Here is a 16764-nt window from a genome sequence, read left to right as displayed (position 1 = left end):
CTTCTCTTCCTGCAGCTGCTAGCGATACTATGTTTGACACTTTCTCCAGCTGGCGGTGGGATTGCAATCACCTGATTCTCCTCACTTATCGACGCGGAGACATTTTAACTTTGGTGTTACAGTGGCAGCTACTTCCTGCTTTTTTTTTTTCCAGAAATCATTAGAGCAAAACGAATAAAAAAAGAGATAAAAACATAAAAGTTGCATCTGTAAACCACGGGCCTACAGCGCCCGCTACGACCTGAGCTGGTGCTGGCGCTACGTGCCCCGCCATTTTGAAAAAAGAAAAAAAAAGAAGGCCCCGCTTAATTAACTCTTGGCTGCCGACGGTGACCCATTAAGTAGTTAGCTGGTACGGGGCGGTGAGTAAACACATCTGCTGGAGGGGCTCTAAAAGGATGTGCGACAGATGCAGCCGTTCCCTTTTTTCCACGCTCGCCATTTAAATAATTCACCGCGCTCTGACAATCCCCGCGCCCGGGACCACCTGCATGGAACAGCGGAGCCCCGGAAAACGTCCCGTCTCCGTCCATCTGTCTGCCTCTGCTCCCATCGCCGCGACCGGCGAGCGCACAGGGCGCCGGCGTTAACACGGCTCTACTCAGCCGGAGAAGAATCGGCTTTTTTTGCGCCTCACATTCCTTCCCCTCCTGTATTTAAATTTGTTTTTACAACCCGTGTTTTGTTGCACGCAAGAGGCCTTCTCCTCGGTGCTGCTCGAGTCTCGACCTCGTCAACATGGGTTGTTTTTTTGTTTTTTTGCCGGGGAACATATTCCGGATGCGGCGCTCAGCTGCAGCTTCCTGTCCCAGCGGGGCTCCACATTCAGACTCCATGTCCTGGAATCGCAGCGTCCTCCGTCGGCCATCGAGCCGTGTACGAGCACTCACGGCGGAGGCATCATCTGCGCTGACAGCTGCGGCATCAGGCCTGAAAACACTGGCATCTGCTGACGCCCTTCCTTCCTCCCCCCCCCCCCCCCCCCCCCCATCCCCTCTGTGTACCCCCATTAGGAGAACCCAGAATCCCCTGCTGGGGCTCCGATGGAGAGGTTAAGTGGCTGCGCTCTCACAGCAGCATGTCCTCACCTGGTGTTTTCACAATAACGGTGGAGGGCAAAATAAATAACTGAAGGGGGGGGGTTAGTCGACACCTGCTTTACAACGCAGGTACAGTAGCTAACGCTAATGCTCGTCAATGATTAAACTGCTGCTAGCGGAGGCGTCGCCCCGCATCTGCTCCGGTGGGGGAATGAAGACGTCCTGTTGTTTTAAATCGTCCTCCGTGTTGTGGGACAGACATGTTGGATGTGCATTGATTGCCACGGCGGTGAAATTGGAACCAGCGATCTTTGATTGAAGATCTCAAATATCCGATGATTCGAGCTGCTTTTGGTGCTGCAAAACGAAAACAAGCAATGAACTGAATTCTACAGAAAATGTGCAACTTGCACTTCGTGAACATACATGACGAACTTTCCTAAAGGAATACTTCACCCACAAAATGTATCATCTATACATCAATTACTCAATAACAGTAAAACTATACCAACACGTCCCTTTATAAACTCTCACACAACTCCTGCAGTACAATCCACGTCTCTTATGCTCACTACTTCACTAACATGTTCCATTTAAAACACAGTCTGCTCAAGTAGGTGACGGTTGTAGCGGAAGTGTTTTAAACGATTTTGGCAAATATAGCGACGTTTCCTTCAGGAAATTCAACGTTTTCTGGAGATCAACTGAAGAAGTTATTCTAAGAATCCATTTGAATTGAAGAGTATCCTAATCAGACAGTTTATCCCTCTAGAGAAGATAAAAGTCTTTTATTTTGAAGGGTTTTAAAGGCCTCAAAGTACCCGGTAAGTCTGAAAAATCAGCAGGATTTAGTTTTCTCTTTCTCACCTCGTTTAATTATTTTGTGTTTCATCTTAAGACCTTTTGAAACAAACCTTCACATCACAGATAATCAGTCTGGAAATCACGCAGCTGTGTTTTTATTCATTTCGGTACGATCTGAAAATGTATCTTCAGCAATTTCTGTCATAACATTATGGATTGAAGTTGATCCAGAACAGGCTTTTCAGATCAATCTGCTTCTGACAGAATGATCACAGAATAGCTTACATTGACAAAGATAATTAAGACTTAGTATTTGACAGATAATTGAAAAGGAACTAATGGAGAGCTGGATTTGTAAGAAAAATAGACGAAGGAAATAAAAACTGTTGGAAAAGATTTGTGGTTCAGGAGTTGCATCGTGCAAACCGCGCTGGTATTGTCCTTTAAGTTTCCAGCTGCCGCACCAGAAACACGTCTCTGTATTTTTAATCAGTCCGTCTGTTCCAGTGCTTGTCACTCTTCCCAAGTGGCGGACGTCTCACTCTGGAACTCCTCGGCTCCGGCTCTCCCCCAGGCTTCTCCGGGGCCCTCCGTCAGAACTTCTGACCACAGAGTGATGACTCCCGGATGCCGAGCGACAGGCCCTCGCATATGCTCCGCCCGTCAATTATTCAGCCTCCTCAATCTTCTCATCTTTTAAGGGAAGTTTTGAAAGCCATTAGCGCCGGCGTCGTCAGCCGGCTCCAGCTGTATCGCATCACCCAGGCTTAGCGTCGCGGGGGGGGGGGGGGGGGGGGCAACTTTGTGACAGATTATAGCGAGCCCGGGGACGAAGTAGAGCTCCGACGCCAGAGCCAGACGTTCAACCGGTGTCCCTGGGAGCCCGCGTTCGCTTTTCTACCCCAAAGTTTGACTGATCCCCTCGGCCCCCCCGTGACAATCCGCCCTCTCATCTCCCATTTATTCAAACATAGACCAGCGACCCACCAAGCAGCTGCAGCGCTCTCTCCTCACCGTCACTCACTCTCTGAGTTCAACGACAGCGAGCGCTGGTGTAAATTATTCATCCGGCTTTGTTTTAACGTCTCTCTGTTGCTTTATTTCATTGTTTTAACGTCTCTCTGTTGCTTTATTTCATTGTTTTAACGTCTCTCTGTTGCTTTATTTCTTTGTTTTAGCGTCTTCTTTATTTCCTGGTTGTGCTCAGTAATGGCCTTCTCTGTGGTTTTTGCAAAAACAAAAGCTGAATTTGGAGCATAAATATTTTTGGTGGACCGTCAGATATGCACAGGATTGTTTCTATGCATTCAGTAGGAATGGGTATTGTTACTCTTATCGGTTATTATTGAGTATTTTGTGAGAAAGAAACTCAAGAAAAGAATTTCTTTATTATTCTTGTATGTTAAACAAATTGTCAGTTCGGCAGAAAATACAAGAAGTTCCAAAATCTTTAAAATACATTCTCACTTAAAGTGATTTCAAAACATTTATAAGCTTATTGTTCTGATCAAACTCCGTATGACATCACTGCCGTATGACTTCACTACCGTATGACATCACTACCGTATGACATCACTACCGTATGACTTCACTACCGTATGACATCACTACCGTATGACATCACTACCGTATGACATCACTACCGTATGACTTCACTACCGTATGACTTCACTACCGTATGACTTCACTACCGTATGACATCACTACCGTATGACTTCACTACCGTATGACATCACTACCGTATGACATCACTACCGTATGACTTCACTACCGTATGACATCACTACCGTATGACTTCACTACCGTATGACATCACTACCGTATGACATCACCTGAGGGTTTTATTGTGTTTGAGACGACCAGAGTTCTCAAATGACGTCTCTCTGTTAACTTCTAAAGAACATTATCATTGATCTCAGAGGTGGAGTCGGTCGTATTCCGGTCGGCAGATCGGCGGTTCGATCCCCGGCTCCATCGGTCCGCATGTCAATGTGTCCAAATTGCACCTGAAGTCTCTTCCATTGGTGTACGAGTGTGAGTGAATGATGACATGTTGTGTAAAACGCTTTTAAGTGGTCTGAAAGGTTTATTTCTAATTAAGCAAGAAGTCATTTTGTCCATGAAATATATATATAACAGTCCAAAATCTATTTTTTTTAATTTACGGCGACATAAAACAGAGAAAATCAGCAAATATTCACATCTGAGAAGCTGGAAACATTGAATTTTTGTCATTTATTTTCTTGACAAATTATTTCAACAATTTGGTGATTTAACAAAATGCCTCGTCGAGCGACGGACACACAGCCGCACAGAATAAGCACCGTTACATAGACTACTAATCGTTCTTCTGTTAATCTTCCTGGAGATGTAAGCGGGGAAAGAGAAGAGCATATATGACGTATGCCTCTGTGCTGGAGCACATTCTGCCTACTCAACAGTAACTCGCTAAATTAGCAGTCGGGTGTCTCGGGGAGGAGGGAAAAAGAAGCTCCGGTTGGGTTGCGGTGCGTTAAAGATGTCCAGCCGTGTCAGACGAGTGTGTGTGTGTGTGTGTGTGTGTGTGTGTGTGGGGGGGGGGGGGGTCGGGCGTTCGTCAGTGTAACTCGCTTGGGAGCCTTCCTCCTTCACACGCCGAGGTCCACACCTCCAGCTTGATTAACAACCTGCCCACCATTATCACGGATTGAGGGTGTCAGCTAAATTAGCCTCTCCCCTCACCCATTCAGCACAAAGCACTTAGTTAACATGCAGAGGACCGGGAACGGCTTTCGCCGAGGCTGCAGAGGCGTGCAGCGTTTTCACGGATCCACAAAAAAGGATGTTTGGTCTGGATTTTGACAAACAGAATCTTTTAGAGCCGCCGTCGTTGCCAAAGACCGGGTCGCAGACCGCAGGTGGGACCCAGGAGCTTTTATTAGGGTCGCCAAATAGATTAGTCCTACCTGGACGCGACCCTAGCGAGGTTTAGCGACGAAATCTGTTTGGTTGCTGTTCTACGGATCCACGATTGAAGACCAGAGTCTAAGGCCGGGACGTATAACCCTGACCTGGGACACTACCAGGACCGGGGAAAAGCCCACTTTATTCCAATTGTTTGGCCAAATAGATTTGCACTCTTTTATTTAGTGTTCAGCATTTAGAGCGATCCATTGGAAATAGTGGAATATAATATTAATATGTATGTTTTCTTTAGTGTATAATCTCCTGAAAATAGGAACTGGTGTGTTTTCGTCACCCGACACGGTGTCCTAACTGGACAAACATCAGTTGGATCCACGTCGGACACAAAGGGGTGATGGAAGCAAACTGGTTCTCACACAAAAGATTAAGAGTTTTCAACATCGGTTTCATTGCATGCCTATTTAAGGGGAACCTTTTGTTTTTTGTCTCTCGCTTTGAAAGCGCCGTAATGGACGAGGAACTGCTGATAAGTTCAGTTGAAGACGAGGAGTTCTGTTTACGACAGTCTTTACAGTCCGACCTTAATCTAGCTCGGACAGACTGCCGGTCGCTGTTGTATGAACAGTGTAGATGTGAAATGTTGTCCTGCCCGGTGTGTAAAGTGATGACGGCATAATTGAATGAACAAATAGAAAAAGAGGGAAACGATAAGTGCAGACATCGACAAGTTGAGTGTCAAAGTTGATCCCGTTTTTTAAAAGTTCCATGAACTGTATTTTAAATATTTATCGTTGGGTAAATAATAAAAAATAAGCAGAAAAGGTGCAAAAGGAGAATATTGAGCCTCCGCTGCATAGTAATGGACACGCGGTCCAGGCTGCTCATCTGTTCTGAACCACAGGAGAGTTCTGTGGCCCAAGGCGCTGCCTCGGGCCGAATCCAGAGCAAAGCAAAAGAGCTCTCTTGTTATTATTCCGCAGCACCGGGTTTTTCATGCTGGCCTCCCCTGAACGCCACCGCACACACTCACAGCTGCTGGCCCTTCTTACACACACACACACACACACACACACACACACACACACACACACACACACACACACACACACACACACACACACACACAGAATACCAGCTCGCGTACTCCTTTTCTCTCCTCTTTTCTCTGTTAGATTTTTAGCCGTTCCATATCCTGACTTCTCATTAAACCCGCGGTAATTGGATCGGGCGTAATGGACATATGGAAATTGCGGTGCCGTTCATCATTAGGGTTTCTTAATTGTGCCCGTTTTTTGGCGTCCCCATTTTTTTTTCCTCCCATCTAAATAAGTCATGGGAGGTTCACGATGCCTCGTTATACCGCCGGTCAGGTTGCTTCATCCACAGGCTGACGGCTGTGATAATGAGCGGACTTCCTCCCGTCGGAGCTTGAACCCCGTTGTGTTTCTTTACTGAGCGCCGCGGCTTCTTAATCATCTTTCAACTGGATTCACTCGTGAAATAATACAATTCAGCTCTTTTATTCTGTCGCAGGAAGTCATAAGAGATGTTTGGTAGAACACCCACGGATGTTTGAGCTTTGAGAAATTACTGATATTGGAAAAAAAGTCAATGTAACACATGATGATACGTAAGCCGATGTTCCTTATTTACTTCAACACTTGCAGTTTTCAGGCCTCAGGCGGGGAACACTTCTCTGCTTTGGTTTGCACCAGTGGAAAGCACTTTGTTGAACAGCTAAATTGGCACTCCAAAAGAAATATTTATTTTTCATATTTGTTGCATTTACTTACAAGCGCACAGGCGTCCGTTTAAGAGACGATGCCGAAGCAAATTTAGTTGTTTGACTGAAACGAACGAGTGTGCAAATCGATTTAACGGACAAAGAACCAAATGAACAAAAAGGAAAAAAGTCTGAGGAGGCGAAGTATCTTTTTATTGCTCACAATGACGATAAGGTTACTAAAAACGGCAACAAGCTGATGTCTGGTTCAGAAGTTAGTGTTGATATTAATTATCCCTCAAATTTCAGTTCTTAAAAAGTTGTAACAAATATATCTACTGACTGTCTGTGCTCCTTACAAATGACCTTTTCTTTTAATCCATGAAGACATAACAGACTAAAGTTGTTTTAATCACTGTTGTCTCTACCTCTGCGTCCACCGATGGAACCAAAATGTACGACATCAACTGATGCACGATATTTACAGTTAAACGTTAACAATACCATCAGAGTAAGACGGCAAAACTATGACCGGACATTCAAACACAGTCAGCTGGAAATGAAATCATCACAAATAGTTAATGTAGATTAAATACAGCAAACTATCTTAAATGTGAAACGACCGCATTGATCCGTGGACGGGAGGAGCTCTTCCTTTTTCACTCAGTCGTCCCTTTATTTTGCAAAATTGCCTCAAAAACACGTAAAAATGCAGCACAGAATAAACATTTCTGTTCTTTCTACACCTGCTGGTATAAACAGCCAATGTTTTGTGTTCAGTTCGGAGACTTTAACAACCATCGTCCCTTTAGTTCACCTCGTCAGTATCACATGTCGTTCATTTAACACGTTGTTCTTCTTTGCAGGTCGATGGACGTTCTCATCAGCCTGAACCACGGCAAGTCCTTCATCTCCAGCGCCTTCACCATCACCGCCTCCACATGTGTGAGTCTGAGTTAGCCTGAACATCTGAAACCAGATGAAAGATTCTGATCTCTCTGACTCACCTGTACGTGTTGTATACCCGCTATCACAGCTATCTCTTCATAATCTGTCACATCCTTAATTCATGTTGCTCATATTGTGGTTTGAGTTTGTGACGGTTACTGTTCTCTATGAGCAGAACTCCTCCGTGTTTATCAAGACGTCAGAGTATCTTACTTTGTTTTTGTATCGTCATGCAAACAAAACGGAAGCATTGAAACCTTTTTCTTTGAATTGAACAAAATGAAATTGTTAATAAAAAGGTGAAATAATACAATATATGTTGAATTCACTCCTTAAAGGAATACTTCACCCACAAAATGAGTTTACCTCAAAGCAGAAAAAGTCTTAGGATCCGCGTCTAACAGCAACTATATCAAAACATCTGTTTCACAAACTCACACAGCTCAGTGAAGTGTGATCCACGTCGTTGTGTACTTGCTGCTGCGCTGAAACCTACTTATCTATTATCTATTATATATTATATAACACTTCAGCATAAACAGGGGCGACAGTCAACCACGCAAGGTCTGTTTATGTGAAAGTGTCTAAATCATTATTTCTATATAACATGATAATAATTAAACCTTGTGAATATAATAACCTTCTTGCCATTTCGTTGTCTTTATGTGTCTGAACCAGTCGTGTAAAACCAAACGATTGTGGGTTTAGTTCTTTTAATAAAAGCTCGTAAACGTCCGTCTTCATCTGCTTTTTGTTTACTGGCCAGAAACTAGTGACTCATTTCACCATGTTGTTCTTGGATATAAGACCACAAAGTTCATCTTCAGGATGAAGTGAACCGCTGACCTCTGTTTCCTCTTTGCAGTCGGACGGTCTGGTGGTGGCCATCGTCTTCCTGGTGCTGCTGCTCCTCGTGGCTCTGGCCCTCATGTGGTGGTTCTGGCCTCTTTGCTGCACACTGGTGAGCGTCGCAACTCTGCTCATTACACATTCAACCAGAGCTGGTAACAACTCTGACGTTACCCTCTTTATTTTGGCCTGCAAAAGAAAAATAGAAATCCTCACTGCTACCTTCTCTAGCTATGATGAGGACGAACATCCTTTTGCTGCAAACGCAGCTCGTCATATGAAATCGTTTCAACTGAAAACTGATTTATGAAATGAAACTGTAGTTGGGTGTGCCGGTTATGCCCACCGAGAAAGCCCAAAGCTGCACCCATAAACCAGTGGTACCGCAGAGGGCTCGGCGCTGTGCAGCTGAGGGGAAGTGGTGTCGAACCTCCACGGTGGCTTAGCAACAACCACAGAGGAAGAAACCACTCAAAACAGGAAGTGAGGGAACCCACATCCTGCACATCAGTGTGCGTTCAGAGAAGAGATGCAGCCACAGGCTGAGTTTAAAAACGACGGGAGAGGAATGTGACAGATTGGCAGATTGCGTGAACGTTAAACAGCGTCTGATGTTTGCTCAGACTAACGGTGGACCTACCTGGGGACCGAAGTGATTAATAATAATCACAGAGATTATTTACGGTTTAGTCACATTCTTTCATGACGACGCTCCAGCTTAAAATGCTTCCTCTGTTTTGGTAAACACAGAATTCTTTTTTCTTTACTAATCCAGAGCTGTGTTTTGTTTCTATTGTTATTATTTTTCTTTGGCGATTACAAACTTCCTCTGTTCATCAGGAATGGAGGCAGTGTCTAACATCTGGAGAGGGAAAAAGCAGAATGTGTGTTTTTGATTTTGCTAAATCAGGGTCGAACAAAAGTAGAGCGGGCAAAATATTTCAACAAAGCTCTGATTGACGTTTCAGTCCTTTTGAAGCAGCTCTGGCACCGAATATATATTCCAACTGTCAACAAAGCTCTTTCTATTACAATAAGGACGTATATTGCCAGATAAATATTCTAATTATTATGTTGCTTTAAACTACACCAACCAGCCAAAGTGACAGAAACGATGAATAAACGTAGTTAAAGATCTCTTTAAGCTGAAGTATTCCTGACCACAAATGCTGCATCATCGCTTCAGGACCGTGTGGGTTTGATCACATTCTTGGTGCCGGAAACATAAGCAAACAACCAACCGGCCGTCATAACATTTACAGTATAGAATGAAACCCAGATTGCTGCACGCAGGGACGTGACATCGTGTTTTTCCTGCGAACTTCAAACCCAGTGAGAGAAGCACGGAGCAAAACATCTCACGTCAGCTGTTTATAACTTTGGCAGTTTTCATAAGAAGCTGATTCGTGGATGATGACGTGTCGTGACGCACGTACGGTGGCTCTGAGTGGTCAAACAACTCTAAAAACCTTTTGAGAAAAATAGAAAATTTAACCTATTCTGAAAAAGTTTAATGACGGACGAAAGTTTTGCAGTGTAAACGTAATTGAAGTACAGACTTGGTGTTTTAAAGTGACCAGTTTTGAATTACTCTGAACTTTAATAACGATGACAGACCGGACAGTCAGAGCTGCCATCAGTAAACCAACAACATTCTCAGTTTGCACGTTTTCTTTTCTGTATTCTTTGCATCCCGCTAACGATGCACTAATTAGTGACACGTGACCATGTCACGGTTCAGGCTGGTCTCGTCCAGCATTCGTAGCGATACCTACGAAAAACAATGCGTCGTTTATTATTTCGTAGATATCCCAACGAAAACATTTTATATGTTAGCAACGTTTGCGATCGTTTTACCCAGGAGGCCGCTGTGAAACGAGAAGCCAACTTCGATTCATTTGTCACGTAACTTGCGTGATGTAGTCACGGTTATTTCAACCAAAAAAAACACAATCTTTTCCTAAACCTAACTGAGTTTCCTGTGACGACGGAAGTTTATTTTGAAAAGAAACTGACTTTCGTAGGAAAAATGAGGAGTCATTTTTAACAAGATATCATATGAACCGTTGCACGAGTATACGTTGCATAGTTTACATTCTATTACCGGTGGTTCTAGTGGACAACGCTCTGCAGAGCAGAATGAATACATGAACCGGTGTTGATGAAGTCTTAGCGGTGCCCGTCCCTGCTCGTGACAGATCTAACGGTTGTTCATATTGAGTACAAATAAATGAAGAAAGAACAGAATATTGACTCAAGTTCAGAGCTGTGGTGATGAAAGGGAAATTCATTAGTCGGTACAAATGTGTTGTCTGAATGTGGAGGTCAGAAGGTTATTCATTCATTCCACATGAACAGGTGTGGAACTACCGAACCTCGAACCTTCATCGCGTCCCCTTTCAACAACTCGATGGAAGGTATTTTTCTTTCTTCAATCCGTTGTTTTTTTTTCTTTGGGTATTCATGAGAACCGCTCTCATCATCCCCAGCCTCACCCACTTAACCGTTTACAGAGATCCACAGCAGATTACCGTTTGGGGCTATGAGAGAGGGGCTACAGATGGTGCACCCTGGTCTGTTTCTGTGCCTCTTTTTTATTTTATCTTCTGGGATCTGATAAAGGCAGACTCACCCCCCCCCCCCCCATCCGCCACCACCGCCCCTTAAATGATAGACGTCACCTGGCTTTGTGGACCTGAAGGGAGCCCTTCCAGGATGAGATGGAAGCATATTTTGGAAAACCAACAAAGGCATTAAAATGTAAACCCCCTGCAGCATGTCTGGCCGCGGACGTGTTTGTCTTGGTGGAGGGAGCTGCTGTTGTCTTCCATCGAGGGACGCGGCAGAAGAGGAGGGCCATGTGTGGCTTGTTAATATTTAAACCCCCAGTCTGCCAGGTTTCTGCAGTCGGGATGAGGCCGCACACACACACACACACACACACGCACATGCCCAACCTCTTTCCCACAATCCCTCTCTCTCGCTGTGTGTCTCTCTCTCTCTCCCCACATGGAGCGAAGCCAAGAGAGAGGTCACGCAAGCTGTGGAGTGGTAATTTCTTTGTTTATGATTTGTTTTAGGAAATTAAACTCGGAACGTCGTCGCCTCGATTCACGAGGTTTTTTGAGTCGATCATCCAAATCGCAAAAAAAAAAAAAAACCCGCAATCGCTGCTAAATTGGATGCACTTTGGGACACATTATGAACTCAGTCGGTGCTTAATATGTTGATAATCTCTGATTGCTTCATGTTGTTTCATGTTTGACGTTGTTAGCGTGGCTCTCCGACGCTGAACCTTTTATCTTCTTTTCTTTCTGTTGCTGTCGTATTTATGAGATAAAATAAAAGTTTATTAATCCTGAAGGAAATTTGGTCAAAGATTACGACAGAATAATAACGAAAAACAATAGAATACAAACTTATATGAACAATAGAATAACAATTATTAGGTGTAAAAGAAGCAATGCTGACACTGTTGCACAATAAAACAGAATAGCAACAAGAGTAAATAAATAAAGTCAAAAATTCAACTTCAAAAGAAAAAGTCGAAGATTGAATACAAAATCTAAAGCGTGTAAGAACACCAGTGCCTAATAGAAACTAAAATGATTTTCTACAACGGATAAATTTGTTAATTTGTTAATTTTCCAAATATGCTACCTGCCACTGATCCGTCACAGTAATCCTCCTGAAACAGCTTGACGTGCTGGAGGTTGGGACCGAACGGATTATCAAGTCCAGTTTTTCAGAGACGGCCATATGGGGGCGACGCCCACCAGCGCCTCTGATTGGTCCTCCCCCCCCCCCCCCCCCCCCACCCCCACCGTGACAGCGGTGGCGAGCCGCCGGCCTCCGGTGTCAGACGGCTAAGTGTCCCGCGGTTCAGTTTTTAACTTCGCCCGCCCCTCCTCACATCTGTCCATCAGGTAGCCTGCAGTAGAGAGCAGCACAGCCCCGTCAGTCATTTGTATAATGCTTCATTTATCCCACAATATGTCCCGGAAATCTGCTGCATAATTACTAAATAAAAAGAGCTAATCCCGTCAGCGTAAGGTGTGGCTGGAACCACGTTAATCAGCGTATGGAGAGGCGACCGGTGGACCTTCGCTGGATTTGCTTACAGCCAGTTTTGTGTCAGAGAGCGATTAATTAACCCTAATTGATTATTTTTCATTATTCTAATGACAACAGTGTGATGGTATCGCCGGCGCTTTCACAGGGAGTGAAACAGCTGTTAGGATCTATGATATGCCCGTTATTACAGCGCTCCTTTCTTTCCTCCAAAACCAATTTAGCAAATGCAACCAGCGGAGACGACGGCGGAGCGTCTGTCTTTGGTGACTAACGGACGAAGGCTCTGCCTTCAAGTTGAAAAAGAAATGTCCTCGCTGTAATTATACTACGTGCAGCATGTATTTATATTTATAGGCCGGCTAGTGTGACCTGTAAGAGGGGAACAAGAGCAACACCGGGAAACAGGAAACTCTTTTTCTTCAGTTTCTAGTATCTACTCAGTTTCCATTGTCCAAAAAGAGTTCACAACCCAAAGACACTTAGTTTAAAACGTGATCAAACGGGGAACGAAGGAGCAAAACCTCACAGTCATGGAGTCAGAACCAGATAATAAAAATTATCCTGTAATAAACGTTATTAATGTAGCAGCTTTTATACTTCCAAGTGCAGCTCAAAGTGCTTCACAACAGAAACAAATCAATAACTCCGTTAATAAAAACGGCACACAAGGCGTTAAAACATTAAAAAAAGAACAATATAATATATATAATAATTATATTTTACTTATTACTTATATAATATAAGTAATAAATGCAAGTTGATGATAATAGAAACAATTCTGGTGTATAAAAAACTTAATTAATATACGAAAATACAGAATTTTTTTTGTTGATGATTACTTGATCATCTGCATTGTTTTGTATCATTGACGGCACCTCTGCTCTCTGTAAGTGACCTGAAAACACCACAGAAGAAGAGACTCCATCTTTATTTTATTCTTTTTTTTGTCCTCCCATCGCGATCCCTCTCACAGACGATCCCTCTCAGCAATCCCGGCCCAGTGAAATAAATAAAAAAATAAAGTTGGACATCAGTATGTGAAGCGTCTTGACTGACACCTGACAAGTGTCGCCGTCGGGCTGCTCTTTGCTTCGCGGTGCACATCTGTACAGACCCGGTGGAGGCATCTTGTCCTTGAGTGGAATCACATTGTGGACAACCTGCTCCTCAGGTGCCGTGTCATCCGCCGGTGTCACCAACAATGCGCCGCTGGGCTGCTCACTCTGCTGAAGAGGTGTGCACTTATGTATTCTATTGGTTCTTTACCCTCCTGTGTGTGTGTGTTTTCACTCATCTCTCCATGCAGGGGGGAGGGGGGGAGGGGGGGGGGGGGGGGGGGGGCTTGGAGCGGAGCCCGGGCCTCCTCCTCTGCATCTCATCGGAGCTAATTAACTCCTTAGGACTTTATGATTGGGGGGAATTGCTCGGGAGCGCTGAACCCCGTCCAATTAATTAAGAGCTAAGCGGGCGGCGCGGCGCTCGCCCCAAAGACCCCCCCCCTGCCCCCCCCCCCCCCCACACACACACACACACAACCCCCTCTTGTCAACAAGTTGGTTTTCAGCTTTTCTTTATTTTGCACTTGGGGGGGGTGATGTTGGTTTACAAGCAGAGCCTCTTGTAATCAGTAGTCAGCGGTTGCTGTTGCAGAGCAGCAGCAGCAGCGTCTCCGACCGTGTGACGAGCTCAGGGACGTCTCTGTTTGACTCAGTCACCTGTCACGAATCACCTCCGTCAGCCTCGTCTGGGCTCGCCCTGACAAGTGTGTGTGTGTGTGTGTGTGTGTGTGTGTGTGTGTGTGTGTGTGTGTGTGTGTGTGTGTGTGTGTGTGTGTGTGTGTGTGTGTGTGTGTGTGTGTGTGTGTGTGTGTGTGTGTGTGTGTGTGTGTGTGTGTGTATACACGTCCCCTGATGGACATTGTGCTGACGCTCTTTTGCTTTTTTTTTCCCTTTCTGTTTATCCAGGTCATCAAAGACCCGCCGCCGCCTCCTCCACCTTCCCGTCCTCCACCACCTGTGAGTACCACGCTACGGTGTTGCCACAATTGATGAAAACAAATACTGCACTTCATTATACCACATTGAAAATAATAGATAGAACAAGATAAAAAGGAATATTTCTTTGTCAGAAGATTGGTCCCACTCTTGTGTTTTTGTGTTTATGATGCATGTAGCTATAGCCAGGAAGAGATTAGCCTAGCTTAGCATAAAGACTGACTCACAATGTGTCACTTTTACATTTGTGTACAGATTAAATAAACAATATTTCATGTGTTAATTAGTGAGTGTTACATGTACTGGCAGGAGGATTTTTTTTTTTATACTTTGGACAGAGACAGGTTAGATGTTTCTTGTGCTTTCTGTCCTTATGCTAAGCTAGGCTAATCCCCTACGGGCCCGGGCTCTGAACATAATGCACAGACCTGACAGTGTTGGAGATCTTTTCTTATCAATCTCTGAAAGAAAGTGAAGAAGAAAAGAGCCAAAATGTTCAACTGTTTCTTTAAAGAGTGTTCTTTAAAAAGTTTCAGTTGGCATTAAACTGAGATATTCAGCTGTATGTTGTTTTTATCACCTAGTTTAAGTTGAATAAGCCATTTGTCCTTCAAGGAAAAATATATAATGTTATGATAAACATCTGACTCATATCTCAGGTTTTGGTCTCTAATAAGCACTCGATCTGACAGACTGGATTACAGATACTGAGGGAAATACTTTGAGTAAACTAATTACGTAGGTGATGACATCCTCGGACCACGAAGTAAGAATTGAGGACACGAAGGGCGTGAGTGTCTCTTCCTTCCTGAGGAAATGACATCAATGTATTTCCTGTTGAGAGGAAGTGCATTCAGATATTGATAAATGGGATTGAAAGAAAATAGAACAATAGCAAGCGCAGTCCTGCACCGCCTCCACGTTTGTCCACGTGGTAGAGTTGATTATGTACGGTTTGCATGTGGTTCTGTGCACGAGTGACCGACTTGCCTTTCTTTTCTTTTGAAGGAGCCGGAGCCGCTGAACAAGATGAAGTGGCCGACCGTGGACGCGTCCTACTACGGAGGAAGAGGAGCCGGAGGGATCAGCCGCATGGAGGTCAGAGCCTAAACCTCGTCCCCCCGACATATTACTTTCAGGAGCATCAAACACTTTCATCGCAGTCACAGAGTCGCGTCTCTAACGTCACGTCTCTAACGTCACGTCTCTAACGTCACGTCTCTAACGTCACGTTTGACTCACGAGTCTCTTTGAAGAGGTCTCTGTGTGAAATGATTTTAACCCTCTGAGCCCCAAGATGTTTTAGGTTTTGCTGATGTCACATTTTAATCGTTTTTTCACTACAAAACAAAAGTCCTGCACGTCTATGGAAACGGCACAATCATGGCTAAAAGTAGAGAGAACTCAAATGTGTCTTTTGTGCAGAATAGCAGTTATGATGCCGTAAATCAGAAGAAAAGAAAAAACACAGGCTGAATTTCTTTGATAATTCATTTTACAAAAATGGGAAAACATTAGAATCTTTATATACAATATTTTTCCAATTAGACACAAGTGTTACTAATACACACATGATCCATTCAAGGAACGCAGGAAACTTGAAAATCCAATGATAAGTCCTCTTTTTACGGTTTCTGGCTGTAATAAATGTTTAAAAAAGGAAAGAAAACATGCCTTTCAAATACAAACATTCTGGCATCTTTTCGTATCAAATCCAACCAGCAAAGAAACAAACAGAAATCCTACAAAGATCAGATCCCAGACAACAGGAAGTGACCCTGTTATCATGGAAACTGCTGACAAGTCAGTCCTCTCTCTGAAGCTACAAGTTTGCGGAGTCACGCAGTCGAGGAGGAGGAGGAGGAGGAGGAGGAGGAGGGACCGGCTGACCGACAGACCGGCCGGCCCGCTTGTCCTCGTCAGTCCACCGATGCCTCCGACATGACAGGCGCTGCCATCTCGTCCTTGGCCGTCCGATCCTGATTGGATCAAGTCGTTGCCGCGGATGAAGGATTGAGTGCCGCTGTCAGCTTGACGTATCCGCCCCCCCCCATCTCAACTCCCAAACCTTGGCAGCCTCTTTGTAATGCGCCTCCTCCGAAGGGAGTCCAGGTTTAAAAGGCGAGCTCCCCTCCTCCTCCTCCTCCTCCCTCCTCGCCCCCCTCGCTGTTTCCCCCCCCCTACCTCTTCTCAGCCCCGAGGAAGTCGGTGGCGTTGCAGGGCTTTCCCAGCATCCTCGGGGAGCTCTCTTTACGTTTGTTTTCCCCCACGAGTGTTGCAGCGATCCCGTCGCTCTCTTCTTTCCTGCAGCAGGTTGATTCCTGTCGACAGGCCCCGTCTCCACTTCTGAAGCCTCCCCCCCACCTCTCCTGCGGATGGAGAGCGAGGTGCTCGCCCCCCCCCCCCCTCTCCCCCCTCTTGCATCCAC

At 44.8% G+C, this 16764-nt stretch overlaps 1 protein-coding gene across 1 annotated transcript in view; it reads left to right on the top strand.

The window, feature by feature from the left end:
* Positions 1 to 16764, top strand: part of antxr2a (ANTXR cell adhesion molecule 2a) — a 75729-nt gene that overhangs the window by 19414 nt on the left and 39551 nt on the right. The window contains exons 11-14 of the mRNA XM_079162103.1: positions 7338 to 7416; positions 8285 to 8380; positions 14307 to 14357; positions 15345 to 15434. Coding sequence (XP_079018229.1) covers positions 7338 to 7416; positions 8285 to 8380; positions 14307 to 14357; positions 15345 to 15434 — 316 coding nt within the window. The remainder of the gene's footprint in view (positions 1 to 7337; positions 7417 to 8284; positions 8381 to 14306; positions 14358 to 15344; positions 15435 to 16764) is intronic.

Source organism: Pholis gunnellus (assembly GCF_910591455.1).
Source record: "Pholis gunnellus genome assembly, chromosome: 6".
NCBI classification, from domain to species: domain Eukaryota; kingdom Metazoa; phylum Chordata; class Actinopteri; order Perciformes; family Pholidae; genus Pholis; species Pholis gunnellus.
The sequence above is the reverse complement of the archived record's forward strand: the minus strand, read 5'-3'. Positions and strand labels throughout refer to the sequence as shown.